This window comes from Drosophila simulans, chromosome 2L (genome assembly GCF_016746395.2).
Source record: "Drosophila simulans strain w501 chromosome 2L, Prin_Dsim_3.1, whole genome shotgun sequence".
Lineage (NCBI taxonomy): Eukaryota > Metazoa > Arthropoda > Insecta > Diptera > Drosophilidae > Drosophila > Drosophila simulans.
In genome coordinates, this window is record NC_052520.2 from 3,625,309 (window position 1) to 3,645,144 (window position 19,836).

At 40.5% G+C, this 19,836-nt stretch overlaps 1 protein-coding gene across 2 annotated transcripts in view; it reads right to left on the minus strand.

Moving 5' to 3' along the window:
- The window catches only part of LOC6730894 (cGMP-dependent protein kinase, isozyme 2 forms cD4/T1/T3A/T3B), a 29,664-nt gene extending 10,877 nt beyond the window's left edge, over positions 1 to 18,787 (minus strand). Inside the window, exons 1-4 of one of the 2 annotated variants that reach the window (XM_016179056.3) lie at positions 18,529 to 18,787; positions 17,129 to 17,444; positions 6,017 to 7,568; positions 1,316 to 1,482 (exon numbers count right to left, since the gene is read on the minus strand). In XM_016179056.3, the coding sequence (XP_016023321.1) occupies positions 1,316 to 1,482; positions 6,017 to 7,506 (1,657 nt within the window). In that variant the 5' untranslated portion in view covers positions 7,507 to 7,568; positions 17,129 to 17,444; positions 18,529 to 18,787. Of the gene's footprint in view, positions 1 to 1,315; positions 1,483 to 6,016; positions 7,569 to 12,844; positions 13,114 to 17,128; positions 17,445 to 18,528 lie in introns of those variants that run through there. The other variant, XM_016179051.3, reaches the window with a different exon arrangement.
- Between the last annotated feature and the right edge of the window lie 1,049 nt (positions 18,788 to 19,836).

A 19,836-nucleotide genomic window follows, 5' to 3' on the forward strand; every position in this document is an offset into this window, starting at 1 on the left:
AAACATCGGCTGTAAGGGGTTTTTCGATCATACGAATCCTCTCTGATTTTCTCTCTCGCTGCAGTATCATATGTGCGGGGCTATATGATATATAGACAGATGCCGTGACATCTGCTCATCGGTTTCGAGTAGCGGACATCGGTGCTTCAGGTTAAGGAAGCGAAAATCCCAGACGATGATGTTGCAAGATTGAGGAAGCATCCTCTCCTCCGATTCATCTTGCCATCTTGCGAATGCATAATTCGACTGTTGATTATCATTATTATTGTTGTTACTTTTCTCCAGTCGTCTGCGCGCAATTAAAATGCTAATGCTAGTACGTAAATTAAGTCGGCGACCAAATTAACACGAAAGGTACACAGAGCTGATGCGAAACCGAACCCAGCTCGAGCAAATATTTAAAGCAACAATTACCCATGAGGCTGAAGTCAAAAGGCCCGTAGTAGCACACCCTGAAATAAAAAACGGGCCCAAGGAAAACGCAGAAAAACGTGCAAAAAACTATTAAACAAAATGCTAAGCGAAAACTGAAAGGAAAACCCGCTTCTTGGCCATTGTTCGCTCGAGTCGACAGTCAGTTGCTGACATTTCGCTGCAAGGCGAGACTCTGAACTTCTCTTCTTCTTCTGGCGGCGTGGGTGTGACACAGTCCCCCCGAAAACCCCTTTTATCGCGCAAAACTAAGTTCCAATCCCAGCCAACAACTGAGGCATTCCACATCTGGCCAAAAGCCGCACGTGCAACTAACCAAGCACAAGGAGTAGCTGCTTATCTGCGCCAACTTGTTGCACGATCTTGGCGGGGCAAGGTGAACGCATATGTTTAGGTATTTGCAAGGATACAGAAAATATTTGACTATATGCAAGTGTTGAAAAATATCAGTCTAGTAATGCAGTTCATTAAGAATTAGTGGATAATATTTTAGATGTTCAACATTAATATCAATCGATTACTTAAATTTAATTAAATAGTTTGTAATATTAACTAAATAAATATTTTGATTACATATCATTTTGTCATTAAAGAAGCTCGAAACTTATAAAGATGTGCACATACAGACACACATTTTACATGCATTTTACACCTGCTCGGTTGCATTTCCAATAAAATATGTTCGCATACTTTTAGGCTGCAAGTACGATATAAAGTATTAGCTGAAAGGCACTGCTTAACAATCCCACACAAAATATCTTTGTACTCAAAATTTATTTAATATAAATTTATGCATATCCCTAATGTATCTAACTATTTTTAAGAATCTTCAATTACTAACCATATAAAAGATACATCACAAGTGCTTGATGCTCGAACTCACCTTCCATGACATAAACGATGCTTCCGACATCTCCCTCCTTGATGATCAGATTCTTGGCTGGATACTTGACCGGATACATGCAGTCGACGATCTCGCGGATCTGCGTCAGATCCAGGTTCTTCATGAAATCATTATCCAATATGGCAGCCTTGATAAGTTCACGGGAGCTGCAAAACGGTATATAAATGCAATTAGTTGTGGGTATTGAAAATGGCAAGAGACTGCCAATGAAATGAGCAAAGGCAAGAGTCCAATTAATTTTCCGACTGACACATATAAATCGTTTTATCTGGTTGGCCAGTTTGGCTTACAAGCCGCGCAACAAGTTGTGCCACCAAAATTTTTCGGTTGTTTTTGGAGCCCAATGTCGATGGATGTTGGCATGCGCGCAATCGAGCGATATGAAATTAATACAAATTTGAAAATTGTATGCTTCGGCTGGGGAGTGTGTAGATTGGCTATTTGGGGGAGTGGGCATCCATACCATGCCATGCTATGCCATGTCGGCAATGCCTGTAAATGTCAAATGACTTTATCTGTCAGCGAACTTGACAACTCGGCCGGGCCAGAGAAACAGTAATGGGAATAGAAGCAGTGGATCGGATAAAATTGGAAGCCAATGCTGATACCTGGGTGATTAATTAAAGCCAGCCAGAGCACTGCCAGTGTGGCCAACACTTTGTGTGATTTAAAATACTAAAAATACTAGGGAGAAACTACGATGAAAGGGATTAATGTTAGTTAGATGTGATAATTATGTTTTCTGGCTAAAAAAAACATTTTTTATGATTTAAAATGTATTTTTCATAAATGGCCCCACCAATCTCTGATCAATGATCAAGTTAATCACGAAGGCGTTGCCCTGGCTGTCGTCAATGGGGTTGGGGGCCAATTTGTAAGCCTCGTTTTTGGCGGCAGTCTGAGTTGGGAGAAACCAGCAGCTACCTGATTGCCCCAAAATGTGGTGATGAGTTGGCTTGGTTCGGTTCGATGGAGTGGGGACATTTGGCCGAAGCCGACAGCTACACCCAGACTCCGACACCTGTGGCGCCCGTTTGGCGGGTAGTCATGTATCTTTGCGGTATTTTCGGGTACACCGCATAACACTCACAATTAAAATTTAATGAAAAATAATAAAATGCGAAAAAAACCGAATCATGTCTAATCGATACCCTAGTCACGACCAGTGAGTCTGGGAAGCGACAATCTGTACTAACATGGATAGTTTTCTGGCATGGTGAAGTATTAGATTTCAGCGCCCCACAAATCGAAACTAGTTTTAATAATGGAGTTGAAACCAAAGAAGAAGGAGGCGCACACACTCAGAGAAATTGAGATGTGATATGTATAAGAATATCCTTGCTTGAAGACATTCATAAAATCATACCAATCATAGCACAATCCCAATCTTGAGCAATTCTTTTGCAAATATCTTATAATGACAATTATGGACTGTTGATTTAGTAACTTAGGAATAGTTTTAAATCCCTTTTTATAATATATTTTTCGAGTGTAGACGAGTCGCCCGAGGCGGTGGGTCGCTCGATGGTGTCAGCCCCGTGGGGTTTTGCCAGCGGAGCACTTTTTATATGCCTAAATTAACATTTTCTTTGGCTGCAGCACCACGCACATGCGTGGCACAATGGCGGTGGTGCCAGTGGTGCGAGTGTTGCAAGTGCTGCCAGTGGTGCCACTGCGTGTACGAGCCAAAACAATTAATAGCTTCAATTAGACCTACGGGCCGGATCGCTCGAGCGTTCCAGTTGTCGGAAGCTATAACCATTCATATGGCTATATTCGTGCGTAAATTGAATTTGAAATGTGTGCCAAGGCATGGAATGAAATTGGCTGCACCTCAGAAATACGCGGAGTCTGTCCCCAGAGAGATCTCCTGCGGATGCGGGTGCGTTCATTTGGCGGCTGACTGGCAAACCAAATTGAAAGTGCAAATACTTAGCGGCTAAGAGCAGTTGACAATAAAAGCCAACTGGCGTCTCGGCGGGGGAATTGAAAATGGAAATTGCGCATAGAAGCCAGCGCCAATGGAAGCGGCAAAGTGAGCTATTTTGGGTGGGGCTTGATTTTTGGCTCAATCTATATCTGTGTACACATGTGTATATCCATGTGTGAGACGTTTAACTATCTGTGAGATGGCAATCAAGGCATGTTTGGCAAAGGGGTGGAGACTTATCGGGATTCGACTGCGAAAAGAAAATCTCTGCACGCCAATTTGATGTTGTTATACAAATTAAATAATAGTTAGTAGCTGGCTGCCGTTATAAGTGCATAATGACTGACTTCAGTTTGTGTTTTCCTTGTCTAAAAATGTGAGTGCCTAATTTTTGTATTTTCTATTGATTTATTACATGCTAACAGCTTCTAAAACTGCAATTATTTATATATTAATTAATAAGCATAGGCAAAATAGCTCATTTCATATGTACACGATCATCTTAAATACTTCAATAGCAGTTTATTATTCTCTCAATCTAGCACTGCTCTAATTAGCATTATAATTGCCTGACCCACAAACTGTTTGCTTGCCATCTTGACCGCGGACACATGTATGTGCAACATGTAGCAAGTTCTAACAAAATACCCCCTGCCAGGCACGCCACTGCCCACATGACGCCACCCCCTGGAAACTCCACTGTGAAGGCGATTTCGCACAATTTTCTGGCATTATTTATTAGATGGCCCCGTTGAAAGCCAACAAGCGACAGTTGCGTGGTGTAAATGGCCACAAAAGTACTCGGACCAACCTCAGTCTCAATCCCGATCTCTCAGATATATATACACGATATATATACATATATATAAAGCCGAGTTGGAGGCCTACGGCGCTTTTGATTTATGCCATGCAAGTGTCAAAAAATGTCCTGTTGCACACACAAGCGTCGCCGTCGGCACAGATTTTGGTCAGAGATAAAATGGACCTCAATTGGCCGGCTCCGAAATGCAAAGTCTATGCGACCCCTTCTCGCCCCCCTCCCAACCATTTTGGCCAGTAAAATGTTTGAATGCAATTGAATTTCGCGAATTTGCCGGCGATTTTTTGTGATTGTGTCAACAGCTTGGGGTCATAAAAATGGCCGATTTAAACAAATTTGCCGCATTACTTAGCGTCCGATTCAGATTAATCTAAACCAGCTCCGTGTAAGAACTGAAGATAAATATAAGAAATAAATGTATATCGCATATAATTTTGGCATTCAGGTCTTTGAGATTACAGCAATAGTAACGCTATGATCTTAGCAAGTATCTTTTTCACTTTATTTTATTATTTAATATTCCTATTTTATAGCATAGCCTTGAACTCCCTGTAATTAATTGTTTGTTTAAATAAAATCACAAAAGAAGAAATGGTTATTTTTAGAAAACCTCCAAGTGTTCGCCTATTCTTAACACAAAGCTTTCCATTCTTTAAAAAACAACCATTTAAAATAGGAAATATCCATTTGTTTGTTTATGCCAAACGCAATGATAATTTAAATATATTTATTTCAGCTTATCCGCAACGATGGGAAAATCGTGGAAAATATTTTAAATGGAATTTTTCGCGTATAAAAAATAAATATCTCTGATAGCACACAAAACACAATAAAATTAAGTTATAGCTCATAAAAATTAGTCAGAAATGTGGATCAGCGGTTTTTGGACAGCGCGTGTCGCCATTTAAATGATCTGCGATCGCACATGCCCCAGTGTATTATTGAAAGGCATTCAGGAAACAGCGCCACATAGCCAAAGAATAAATATTTATGTTTTCATATGTTTTGCAGCAGACAAAGTGGGGAAAGCTGGCCAAGAGCAACGACTTCCAGTGGCCAGGCAAAGTGTGAAAAGCGCGGAGCCGACAGATCCGCCCACGCATTTTCGCAGATTTAATTTTATACTCGCTTAATTATATGGGTATATAGCTATGTAGTTCGGAGTGACTGCAACGAATTTTGCATGATCGAAAAATACACACACAGAAAAAAGTGTCTTAAAAAATTCCCCACAGAATGAAACGAATGTGACGCAACGTAGCGTCAGTTGGCTGCCAATTGGCAGCCTCTTTGTGGGTTGCAAATCATATATGTGGCTTATATTTTCATACGGACTTTTATATCCGAGTACTGACACTGCCCAAGGCCATTGGGCGGATTGGCAAGGGGAGGTGGGTGGTGCAGCCACGCCTGTCACCCCAACTCAATTTTAATAAACGCATTTTGTGGCAGGCGACACAAGCAACCGACGACAGGCGACAGGGCGCTGCTCCCAATATATGATTAAGATCGGCGCAATGACGCCGATTCCGATCGTTATCGTTTTGGCTATATAGCATCTAGTGTAAACTTTGTACATCCGTATTGGGATCGCTATAATGCAGGGCTAGTCTGTGCGATTAGGTTTCTACTGATTCTACTGTGCAAGGAAAGCCAAAGTGTTATGATTTCTACAAGCCAAACTGTCAAAATTCTCTCTTGGAGTAAAGAAAACATGCTTTCTTAAGCCTTTGATTAGAATATAATAATATAAGATAAAAGGCAGAGAAGTACTAAGCACATAAAGTGAAAGTAATGATTACATTTACATAGTATCGCTGATCACGCGCCATGTTGGTGAGCATCATAATGTAAACAAATATCAATATGTACAATGTGTGGATGAATAATACATAAGCCCTTCTATGGATAAATGAGTCAAAGCACTCACCGCTCATCCTTGTCGTATTTGGGAAAGCTGACGTGCTCGAGGAGCAGTGAGGACTCGCTCTGTGGCTCGGCGGAGATACCCAATGCCCTCTGCCTCTGGAAATTCTGACCCGACTTGCGGGTGGCACCTGTGGCGGTGCTGGGACCACTGCCGCCACTACCGCCGGCTCCAAATCCCGATGCTCCGCCCGTGCCCGCACATCCGGCCGCACTGCTGCGGCTGAAGGGGAACACACTCTGGAATTTGTCCAAGTGGGACTTGAGCTCGGCTATTTCGTTGTCCTTGAACTGGAGCGCCCTTTGCATTTCCTGTATCTTGAGCTCCTTGGCCTGAATGATCTGGATGAAGCGCTCCTCCTGCGGCGAGGCGGCCACATAGTTGCTCACTATGAAGTTCGGATCCACCAGGCCCACCGGCGAGGGCGTGGCTGAGCCACCCGAACCGCTGGGCGTGCATCCCGAGATATGCAGACTCTGCATCTGCTGCTGCAGGTTTAGCGTGGTGGGCGGCTGCAGTTGCGTGGGCGAATGGCAAGTGGCTCCGGGTATCGCCACCGGTTGACTCGATCCCGGACTGGGTTGGTGGTACAGCACCGGACTTCCTTGGCTGGTGTACAGGCCCTGCGTCTGCGCCTGAAGCTGCTGCAATTGCTGATAGCGCTGCTGCAGCTGCAGCTCCTGTTGGTGCAGAAGGGTTCGGGGATCCTGGTTCAATTGCTGGGCGCCCGAGGGCGGTGTGCCATAGATCAGCGTGTGGGTCAGCACATCCGAGTGGGTAGGCGGTGCTGGTATCAGTCGCAGACCCGACGCCGTATGCTCCAGACCTATGAGACCACCAGCCGCCGGCAAGGTCACAATGCCACCCACCAGATTATTGTTGATATTGCTGTTGTTGTTGCTGCCGCTGTTGGATCCACTCGGATGGGTGTTTGTGTTATTATTATTGTTGACGATGCTCACCAGACCCAAGTCGGTTGGGAACTGATAGTTGGCGTTCGGCTCCTGCTGCATACTGGCTGCTTTTCGTAACGCCTCCGTAGTATTCGAATCGTTTCGCCTCGTGTTCAGATTGCGATCTTCGGCACTGCTGTGCCGGCGATAGCGCTGCTGTATCGATTGGGCCGGGGGCGGCGGGGGTATCTGTATCTGTATCTCTGCCGGCGACTGTATCTGTGTGTGTATCTGTCTCTGCTGCTCTACGGGTTCTATGTGCTCCCCAATGTCCGGTGGCTTGGCCTCGCTCCTGGTATCTGTATCTGTATCTCTGTCCCGCTCCCAGTCCCGATCGATTATCGCCGGCTGCAGCTTCTGGTAGTCGGCATAGAACAGATTACTAACTGGCTGTTGTGGTGGTGGTGATTGTGGTGCTACTGGGACATCCGCTGGACGTGGTGGTGCATCTACAGTGCTGCTGCTGTGTGGTGCATTGCTGTTGGAGTTTTGGGCTGGCCGCTTGGTTGCGAAGCACAGCCGATCAAAGCAGAAACGCATCCAGGCGGCTTTCCTGATCAACAGCCGCCACGGAAAACTCAATCAGCCAGGCGTTGGGAGCCCTACAAAATAATAAACCAAAGAGTGCATAAATAAAACGAATAATAAACACAGCAAAACATTCTAGGCAGATAATAAAATACAACCCGCAATAAACAAAACAGAAATATTATCTATTTTCCATTGAAAGTTTTTTGCGTGCGACTTTTATAATATTATAATAATATTGTAAACATGAATCACTTTGAGACAGAGTGCCAATCAGGCTATTATGAAATCTAATCGCTGGCTAATCAGTCGAATTGAACTGATTTACGATCGATGGTTTAACACGATTGTTAAATTAAAAATTTATGCAGGGCAATTCCTTGCAAACAAAACAAAGCTTTTACACTAAGAACAAAGTTTTATTCAAATAAATCATATAAAATAGTGTTTTTCCCAGTGTACTCATGCTTGCCCAAATTCCCATGGCTGGCAACAATTATCACAATATTCAACAAAATTCGGTTATCATTTCCCCTGGATACACAACTTGTTGGACAACTTGACAATGTCTTCGCCGTTTTGTGGTTTTTTTTCTGTTTTTTTGGGCACCGACACGCCTTAAGCCCTTCAAGATAAGACAGCCGACAAATTGTCGACGCTTTGTGAAAGAATTCCAAATAGCAAAAGCGAAGCTGGCACATTTTTTTATTATTTACATATTTGCGTTGCCTTTGCCATTGTTTTCGGACACGTTTAGACAATAATTCAAGTGGAATGAGCGGGCTAAAAATAAATCCATCTAAAGTTAAACATGGCCTGGCCAACTTATAAACAAAGCACACAGAAACCCTATAAACAAGTGTGGCTGGTTTCGCTTTCCACTTCATAGAAAAAGCAGTCGAAATTCGCAAGTGGGACGATCACTTGGGTACACCGAGTGGGTTAACTGAAGATCAGCTACCAAAATTATTTTGCGGTTGAGCATGGCCGAAAGTAAACGAAAAGCTGCCGAACAAGATCAACCTGACTGGTTAAGAGAACGCTTTAATATTGAACAGTAGATGTAAGCTTGGCTTTTTATTGTTATTGCAAAGTTAATCAAGAAGAGCTGAAATGCATATAATATACCATAAAGATTAATATAAATGCGTGTCATGCCGCACTTAATTATGATCTGCCCAAAAACTAGCATCTGCCAGAAGTGAGAACAAATATATAAATTAAATCTAATAAAGTATAAACATATATTTCCTGGCTTAAGAATGAGAAGACAAATTGGGCACATAAAAAAATTAAGTTATTTTTTTAAGATATGAACAAGTTTTATGGCCATAAAAACGCTGATCGTTTAAGCAGCATGCCAAAAAAGCCTTCGCAAAAAAGACAAAGATCCGTTTGGTAACCCGTTCAAGTCCACATAGTTCGGCGATCATTTGTTCAAGTAGCTCGATTCACCTCGATTCTGGACCCATCCAAGTGGATCTGAGAATTCGCCAGACTCTTGACTTCGATTACAGCGAAAACGATCGCTTTAGACGGCCATTAGCATGTTAATGATCGCACTGCCGATTAATGTGCGATTTGTATGCCGTGCTATTTATACGCCGACACTCCATAAACAATGCCAAACGACATTCAGGTGGGGGTGGTGGGTGTTGGGTGGTTGGAACTCCAGGCGGACGCCCTCAAAGTGCGGGCAATTACCGATCTGTAATTACCCGCAAATTTGCTAAATGCAATTGTAGATCTACATCACACCGAAATAGCGAAATAGCGAAATATTGAAACACTGACACAAAGAATTGAGACAATTGAGGATGGAATGGTGCTGTCTGTGGGTATTTTCTTATTTATAGAACACAATTGATGGGCCACTCAAAATCATCATCATCATCGTAGTTCCCCGCATATTTGTCTCGTCTGCTCGATGGGTTTTCAATGAATTCGCTGCTCGTGATCGAAGGCAGCTTTTGGGCCACTTAAGCGCAATTACGAGTGCAATTTGTTTCCATCTCGGGCGCATAAATAAGCAATAAGACAGCAGGAGACAGACGAGGCGTATACGTAATATTTTAAACGATTTTATGCTTTTATTGTCATTTAAATGATTTTCGCTTCGGTGGCAACACTGGCGAACAGGTTCTTGTTTAATTTTAATTAGTATTATGAAAACATTTATTAAACGGCAGCACCAAACTCGAAATCTTCCAAATGTCAACTCGCTTTTTCGATGGAGGGTATTAACATCGATCGATCGCGAGTTCATTCATGCCTCTGATAACAGGCCAAAGCCGAGTCAAACACACGCTCGCAGCGAATATAAATATATTGCTTTAAAAATAATGAGTAATTGTAGGGAGGTCTTTGCATATTATATATAGCATCGTATCGCTGGCCATTTAGGGAAGTTCTGCGCCTCGGCGTGACTGGCCATGCAAATTGCGAGTTTGCAACAACTCACGATGGCAGATAGCGCAATTAGTGTGTCATTATGATCGCAGATAAGGATACAGGTTGTGAGCAGTCTACAATTAAAGCTGTTGGCCAGCAAATTTACATAGATCGGTATCTATTAATATTTTGAGCAGCTGAAGAGATGGATATCTGTGAGATACTTAGCTGCTGTTAAGGTGTTAAGTTAAGTGAACTCGATTTATCCTGTTGATAAATAAAGATTGCAATGGAATGGTGGATGCTTCGATTTGAATCCTTGAAAGCTAGGTATGCAATTCTTAATTGAGACCAAGTTAAATCAGACATCATGCATCCTTGAGCTCTGCGATCCATCAAAGTCAATCGCAGTGATCAGCATTTAAATCGCTTTTCCCGAACGTTCAGCTTGGCCCCATGGCAAATTGTGATCATTGTCGTCGTTGCTAATCAAAAGTGACATTTGCGATCATCAGGAGATCCCAAACAAATATTCCGAATGTCCCGGCTGTCAATCAGCGAGTGAGACGGCAACAGGGCGGGGCGAAAGAGACGGGCATAGAAGCGGGCATGAGTGACAGGCGGAGACAGCATGTTAAACACCGGTAGCAACAAATAGCAACATCAACTTAATGGGCATGCCAAAAATGCGCCACATTCGAATCGTTTAAACATTTAAACATAATTAAGCGGTTAGTCAGCCAATGACGATCTTTCCCTCGTATTGAGACATCAATTGAGAGTTATGTCAGCCGTATTTGGAAATGCCATCTTCTGAATACATATATGTATGTATGTTTGCTACGAGACTGCCATAATTATAGGTTTCAATTACTAGTGAGTGCCCGGCGCTTCCTCAAAACGCGAACAAACAAACTCACAAGAAGCCGCTCCAAATTGAAACAAGAATTCTCCGGATTTCTACTAGATATGCGAAGCGAACATATATAAATTGATTCTCGGCCGGAATTCATTCCAATCCATTTCACTCCATTCAATTCCATTTACGCCGTTAGCGTGCAATTATTCAACTTATTTTCAATTTCAATTTCAATTTTCGAATTTCGTTGCTTCGTTTGTGCAATACAAACAATCAATAAAAATGCAATAAAAATTCAACTTGAAACGCGAGCCTAAGTCGTAAATTTCGCAAGAAGTCTGTTTTTAGACTGACCTGACCCCCTGCAAAGAAAAATAATCGAAGCAAGTGATTTAAGTCCCCTCAAAATCGAGCCAATGTCGAGGATCGTATATATAAGTTTGTGTTCAGAGTAATTTGCGGCTAGTTTTCAGTTCTGTCGATTTGTTTATCGTTTATTTTCGGCTTACAAATGTTCATTAGTCCCGGCGACACGTCGGTTGATCGATCGCCATGCCGAAGGCAATTGATCGCCTGATAACACTCGAAAGACATTCAGATACGGCCAGACTAGTGACTCGATTTAGGCGGCTAGTGGGCATTAAGCGAGCTCTAACTACGGATACGGATACCACATTGCGTATGGCGAAAATTGGTATGAAACGCACGTTCAATCAATTAAGCCTTCGCACAGCTGGATTGCAACTCCGCCTGGTTGACAAAATTCGGAATCGGTCCCATTTCGAGGTGAGTCACCGAAGGTTGAGGAAGGGATTATTTGGCATTTGATTTGAGTGGCGAAAAAGGTTCGTTGAAGGTATTTTAAGTACTATTAGGCCTCCAGTTGTCAGAAATAAAGCCCAGATGGGCACTTAAAATAATAATAAATAGCAATAATATGTTCGGCGCTGCCTTTCGAATAATTAATTGGGTCAAAGTCAAAGAGTCAAATAGCAATCAAACCCGAAATTTCATTTTCCTAGTCCAGAAGGCATTCTGTCATGTTCCGAACCCTCGTAAATAGTTTGTTTACATATGGGACTGATAATTCCAGTCTTTTTCAAGCATAAGACAATTATAAGACCATAAAAGTTCTTAACAAAAAATGCCAACTCAAAAGACCGGCGGTCTGCGATCAAACAAGTTCTAATCAAAACGTTTTTGCTTATGAGCCACTCAAATTACTCGAGACTTTTGCCAGTCATGTGGTAATCCAATGAAAAATGGATAAATAATGATATGGCGATGTGTGAAAAAACCAAAGTTAATAAATCTCAGTGGCTCTGTTTATAAATTAAAACCAATAATAAGCCACTTTTGCCTTTCTAGCCAAGTTAAAACCAACTTGCAATCATGCTAAACTCGTTGAATTGATACCGTATGGCTATTTCCATGGATCGAACATCTTTATTTAGACTCCGCAGTCCGTTCGTTAATATAGAGTTGTTAAGGCATTCCTAATGATCCTAACGATGATCAAACCAGCTAATCAACCGTCACACTTTTTTGTACATTGCTCCTAGTTTCCTCGGCGGAAACCCACTTGACGACCAATGGATACAACTCTGGATTCTGGACCCCACAACAAGTGCATCTATCATTTTCCCGTCCGCTTTTCAGATCTCCTCTACCATTCGAAGTGCCAGTTGTTAGCTACTGTTTACACTGCGGGAAAATATGACACAGTTGGAAAGCACAGTATATTCCTTTCCTTTCCAATTTTGGCGTTTTCTCGATCAAAGCAGTGACTTCCCTCATTATAAACATAGTAATAGATCATAAAGCGACACTAACTAATTTCTTTGCGTGTTTTTTTTATGAATTTAGTGCCTGGTGGTCACTTGAAGACTTGAAGAGCGTTGTGCCTGTCACATGACTGTCTTCAGGAGCAACTCTTCACCAAGAACTTCTTTTTTCCTTTTTGCTCTGGCATTAATTAATACATCGATCCGACGCACACACACGCACACACAGTCTTGGTAAGGAAAATTGCCCGCCTGGGAGCGATGCGATGTACGAGAGGAAAAAAAAAGAATCGTAAAAGGAAATTGGCTGTTTTACCTTTGAGAGGCTGGCAAAATTCTCGTAAACAATTTGCACTTTTAATGAGCCAAAACCAAGTGTAACACACGCACTCGCACAAGCACACCCGATAGCCGTTAAGATTCCGATCCGCTGTTTAATTAGTTGGAGCCGTTGCTTCTCAAGCGCTTTGTTACGTTTTTTTTATTTTTTGATTATTCGATTTCTTATTTTGTACTTTGTCAATCACCGAAATGTACGTTTGCGTGCCTGCGACTTCCGTTGTTGATCGACTGAGCGACGCTCGAGAACTGTTTTTTCGCCGCGAGTGTTGGGAAGCACATACGATCGTAAGATCGTAAGCCTATCGATAGCATAGTTGACTGACTGTCGTCGGTTATCGAAGTGAACCCAAAGCAAAGCCAGCCGAACCCCAGAAGCGTTTGCCTGTCGTTCCGTTCCATTCGTTTGTGGTTGTCGCTTAAATTAAAAACTCGGAATTTGGCTTAAACCAGTTGGGTGCACGCACACTATGTGCCAGCATATATAAATTCATATCAATATGTCCACGCCTCGCCTGTGATTCGTGCGTTGGCCTGCCGATCGTTCAAATAAAATAATAGTAGCGCACCACTCACACACACACACACACACACACACGGGCTGAGTTGGAAAAATTGCATTGGCAGTTATCTAATTGCTGGCTGGCATGCTAGAATGAAAAGCGTTGCGGTGCAAAAAGTAGCAAATAACACCACCTAGTATCGAAAGTATGTACTTCCAGGCGCACGCACCGCGGACCGGCACTGCTGTTACTCTAGATCCCCTACTTGCATATTCATGAACCGCCCTGGGCTGTTGGGATAGCTTAGCTTCGTGGGTAATTTAAAGGATATGCGGTTGACATCTTAATTCGGGGGCAGCACTTGCAGCTTGATATAAATAACATAAAAAACTGCTAAATGTAACATTTTTTTAACCGAAAACAGCAATTTGGGTAAAAATCACGTATACGCCAGGTGTGCGCAGGTAAAAAAAGTGTGCTATTAAACAGGAGCTGAGTCACCTACGCTAAATACTTGTGTCTCATAACTCTCGATTTAGCACACAATTTGAATATCCTAAGTCATTCTTGATTTGCATGCTCCTAGAAAATATTACGCATACGCCGTGTTGACAGCCCCAGGCAATATATCGTAAACTATGCTCCAACTCACGAGACTGCACTCAATGGATGATTTAGTGCGGATCACTTCATAAATCATATCCTGTAGCTCATGCGGAATTTCGACATGGCCAAATTGTTCGCCGCTTATTCTCTTTTTATGTCATAATTACAAAAGCCTGTTGGTCGAAATTGCTGCGGAAAACGTTTAGGGGTACTGATTTATTTATTACGAACAGCATTACGGGGGCATGTAAACAAAACCGAACTGGAATTATTATCAACTCAACGCAGGCGGAATAGAAGCGGGAAAATATAGAGGAGGAAATTGAGTCGAGCATGCAACAATCATTTCACGTGGGACGTGATTTAAGCAAAAATCAAAACATTATTAAATTGTTTACATGCAAATCCAATTGGAAATCGTGGCAAAAGTGCCGTGGAAGATTTCCAAACACTGAACAAAATTGAGGAATATTGAGGAAGTTTTCATGATAAAGAATAATATGCCACATAAATATTATTGAATTTTTATAATGCATATAGCATGTTAAATTCTTATTTATGTACAAAATGCTTTCAGTTATCTATAATAAAATCAATAACATTTTTTTATGTGGATAAAGGAAGTATCATTTATTATCATGCCTGGTTAATTGAGCTGATTGGCAAACAGTGGCGCACCGAAAGGGGATTTTAGCATATAAATTAATACAAATGGCATTGATTACTTAACCATTATTTTGTTTACCTTGCATATAAAGAAAACAAAATGAGTCATGTTGTTTATTTGGCGTATATACTCTTAACCCCTTTGTTTAGTTTCTCCACCGCTCAGAATCCATTCAGTGGCCTGCATTTACTTTTATTAGATTGTTCCGATACAAACTGTTGTTGTCACTATATTTTGTTTGTATTTGGCGACATTGACGCTATTGATAAGGCGTCATGAGAGTCGCCAGTGAGCGTAGGTAATAATTATATATATTTTATTTAATTGGTGCAATCGGATGGGAAAGGTTATTTGGGCGGCAACAGTGCAGCAACAATTGAGTAGTGACAACACCCGCCCAGTTTTGCTTTATGTCAATTCTATATGCAACTTTGGGTTGGGCAGGGTTTAAAATCAGATATTGACTTGGTAGAGTTAAAAAAAATTTGTTAATTATAAGAATCCGAAGTAAATTAAATAAAAAGAAAAACTTGTTTTTTAGTATGTTACAAAAACGTTAGAAACATTTTTTACATTTTCCTGCTTTAAAAATTATTCAAATTTGGTTAATCCGTTACATTTTCGAAATGGAAGCTTTCACTTGTAAGCAGCGATAAAAAAGCTTATAGACTTGCAAGCTCAAAACTGAAGAGCTTTTTCAGTTAGTGATGACAGCGAAATAAAATATATCGATAAGGGAAACCAGGTTAAATTTAAATATAAAATTTAGAAATAAATTACAATTAGTCTTCCTATTAGTATAAGCCAAAGCTTAAATCTAATTTAACTTCAAAAAGTAAAATTGAGTCGTTAAATATATAAAATGTCATGTGTTAGAGATCCCAAGCTAAGAGAATTTCGTCAATCCTAAGAGCATTTTTCTCTTAAAGTCTCCGATTGGAATGTTCTACTTCCATTCCGTTCCTTCAAAACAGCTGTGCGTCGAAACCACTTTTCAAATAAACAAGTTTCATTGATGAAAAATCAAATTGGTGCTAATTTTTTTGCAAACTGATTGGCGTAGAGTTTTTCTTTGTCGTTTTTACTGTTGAGAATTGGCCAACTTGACATAAATTTGATATGCAGCTTACACAAGATTTTGCTTCTTGAAATTCTACCTTAACGGGGGCTAACAAATTCGTTTAGCGGGTAAAATTGCAATTTGCTATGGCGGGTGGATAAAGAATGCGAAAATTCGGGTGGAATGGATCCCGAAAATTGAATTTTTACAAATTGTTTATTTTTCGTGCCATAAATGCTTTGCCAAATGATTTCTCGGATAAACAAACACATAAACGATTCGCTTTACCACTACTATCTACACAAATTTTTGATTTATGGAATTTCAAAACTAATGATCATAAAATAAAATGCAGAAGCGCAATAAAGGTGGCATGTAATTTCATTTCTGCTCCGTATTCCCCATATCCAAATACCCCCATTCACGACTTATCGTTTGAAGTTTAGATAAGAAGGAATTACCTTTCAAGAGTCCAATTTCGAACTGCGACTTAGTTTCTGGATGTCTGGAAGAAAATCAATTTAAGACCTGGCAAATGGCTTTGCAAATTTATTACTCCGCTTCAAACGAGTTGTTGTGCAACTTCTAGAATTACCTCCGATAAGGGAACCCTTTCCTTATAATTACCCAATATGTATATATTTCTACGTTCGAAATCTGCGCAGTTGTAAAACAGAGTCTATACACACCCTCACACCTAAAATCGATCGAATACAAATTTAATGGCACAGTGTCAGCAATTTTTCACCGTTGCCTGGTTGGTTTGTTTGTTAAACTTTATGACAAAATGCTAAAAATAAACTAGCAAACAAAGCGAAAAGTGAGCAGCGGTAACTGAAACAACAACTGAGCTTTGATTCCTGTGATTCGCTATGAATGTGAATGTGCAATAAATGCGGACAAAGAATGAGTTTTCAAGAAACTGTCGATAGAGATATACCCGACTTATCCTTGGAATGTCCTTGAGAAGTGGTTCGATAAGCGGAGGGTTTTTACTTCAGATAATACATATAATATTTACTCATACTAGTGAAAGTTTTTGATAAAATTCGAAAACGATATGGAAGTAACCTCCCTACAGATCGTTTATCATTAAGGAAGTGCACATATTGTTTTACTAACTTTTAGTGATTTATCTTATCTGTTTTCGGGCACGATCACTTTCGGCAGAAAAGGGCTTAAAGACCCTGAGCCTTAATTGTTTATTCAAAGCACGGACCAGAAAAAGACAGCACTGGAGCAGTCGAAAGAGATGGGTATATAGACAAAAGGGCGCCTTGGCGAAAAAAATTATTCAAAGGCCGAACGATTGTGCAATCACAAAGTTCGTAGGCGGCATAAATCCATAAATAAACAATAAGTATGAATAAATAAGCTGCTGTTCGACAACAGCGGACAGTAATTGCATATTAAAATGGAGCTTACATGTTGGACGAAAAGTGAAGAAATTCCAGGGGCAATGTAAATGTTATGCTTCCAGTCGCAGAGAATCGCTCTCTTTTCTTCTTGTTGTTGCGATCAGCCGGCTTTTGCGAAGAAAGTTTCTCCGTTTCCACTTGTTGATTTGTGATCGGCCCTCTCGCTCGCGCACTCTTCAGTTTCCTCGTTAATTCACAGGAAGCACAGAATTAAGGCCGAAAATATATTTATAAATGAAATGCAGGCGGCACACGAAACTTCGCCATCAATTTAGACGGCCTGCACTTTTGTTTTCTCGAGTCTTTCCACTTGCGTTGCGTTTCTATGAAATTGGGCATTAAAATTTAAATGCTATTAGCCGCAGAACACGAACACGAAAGATTGGGAAATGAAATGAAGGAGAGAGAGAGAGAAAGATCTCTCACTCGTCGCTGTTATTGTTATCACCTGAGTCAAATACAGTGGCACCCCCACTTGAAGGTCCAAACAAGACTGAGCTTTTATTAATTGTATTCAATAGTTCACTGATATCGATTTAATAATTTTATTGGATTAAAGAACAATCGATTCGTTAAAATTTGAGAACTTGCTTCATCTGATACTTTAAGTCAAGCCCCACTGTACTCTCTCTCGCGAATTTTATCGCTCACTCTTTTTGTTTTCAGTTCACTCTCTCTCGCTCCGCATAGTTTGACTTGTTGTTGTTTCTGCCAGCGTAGCGTAGTTAACTTGAGCGGCAGCAACAACAACATCAGCCATACTTGTTGCTAAAAATAGAAGCGGCGGCGAGACAGAAACAGAAAACAGAAAAACAGCGCGGCAGAATAAAATATGAAAAGGCGCACAAATTGGAAAAAATTGTACATGACGAGCAACAAAAACAAGCAGCAAGTAACAAAAAGGAGGAGGAGTAGTTACAACAACAACTGAGCTTCTGTTGAAATATATCAGAGAAAAGAAAGGCAAAGAGGCAGATCGGCGAAGAAAGGAAATGCGACGCAAAACTGCAGTCAAGGAATTAGTTGGAAAGATGGACTGGAAAGTGTCAAGTTTAGCAGGGAAAATTCGTCAGCTGAAGTGCGACAGAGACAGAGCGAGCGAGCAGCAAAGTGATTTTCCATGCAATTAATTGCAGGCTGCATTTGAATTAATAATTTTCCACTTTGAAATCACAAACTAAAAGAGAGCCGCTCTCTCTTCCACTCTCTTCGCTTCATGCACTAAAACTGCATTCACAATTCACGTTTCTCTAATATTCAGTCAACTTTAGCCGCTGCCTTTGCTTTAATTGCTTTTTAAGGCAAATAGTTGCACATATGGAAAACGCTAGTTGTTGTTTTATTTTAGAATTCAGAATTGAGCACAAATGCTAGATCGTACGACTAGCGAAAGCAGCAACAACTAACCAAGTGGCACGCACACACAAACACAAGTCGTTGAAAAACCGCCGAACTAAATGACGATGTGGATTATTGTGATAAACGCCAATGCCATATATATATTTATTTTTCTTTTAACAAGAACTTGTGCCAAGATTCGCAGGAAAACCACGCGTTGCATCGATTCTTATAAAAATGCCGCAAAAGTCAATTCCAAGCACGATCGCGACAAACAACACCCGCACACCACGAGAAATTCCAACAGACTGAAACTGAAACAAACAACGTACTCGCTACCACTACTCGATACTCTAAAATAAAGAGCACATTAGCACTTTTTGCTCTCTTTAATTTAAAAAAATTATATTCTCTTCTGTTGCAATGTTATGAATTTGCGTTGGTATAAAAAAAAATTAAAGAATATATATTATATTCAATCCTTTATACAAATTAATTGTTTAAACAAATAAAAAATAAAAATTTTAAAAAAGTGTAAAGTTTAATAACATAAGCACATATTAAATAATCAAATTCCCAGCTAGTTCTCTCAGAGAAGGTGTAGCAGTTTGATTTTAATAATCATGCCGAATGAAATCATCATTTAAGTTGGTCAAGATCGGTCTTCAATTAATCTAGTATTATAAATTGCCAATACAGGATTAACTTTGCGCCATGATTTATTCAACTTTTCTCGTATACTTTTGGAACTAATAGCACACAACGCCTTTCTGTTTATGAAAAAGAGTGTTGGTTTTTGGAACTAATACAGCGGCATTTGCTATTTCAGTGATTTTTACATTACTCTTCACATTTATTATACATGTAAGATGTAGAATTTTACAGCAACTGGGAGTCATATATATGTAAATATGCGTATGTATAGGCATTTCAGAGCCATTTTCTGCTCATATGTAGGGGTGGAGCCTGAGAAGAGAGAAAATCCGAAAAGGGGAATAAGAAACAGGGAAATTTTACTATTAAACTCGTTTCGTAAGAGGGTATACTAGGTTTGTTAAGAAGTACATAATAGGTAGAATGAATTTTCCGATCTTTTATAGGACATAAAAGGAAATTTTTTGAAACATGTTTAAAAATCAAAAATTTTAAATTAAACATTAATGTTTATGTTAAATCAGTAACATATTGTTAAAACTATTTATTAATTTAAACGGTTATTTACGTACAATTTCGTAAGGTTTGAACAATCCAAGGATCTTTGGTCGGGAATTTCCGTCAAGAAGGCGTTGCAAACTTAAGACCACCCACCCCCAGTATTGTGTCACCCCTCCCCTACTTCAACATCCTCTTTTCACCCCTCTGCCGCTGTCGCAGTCG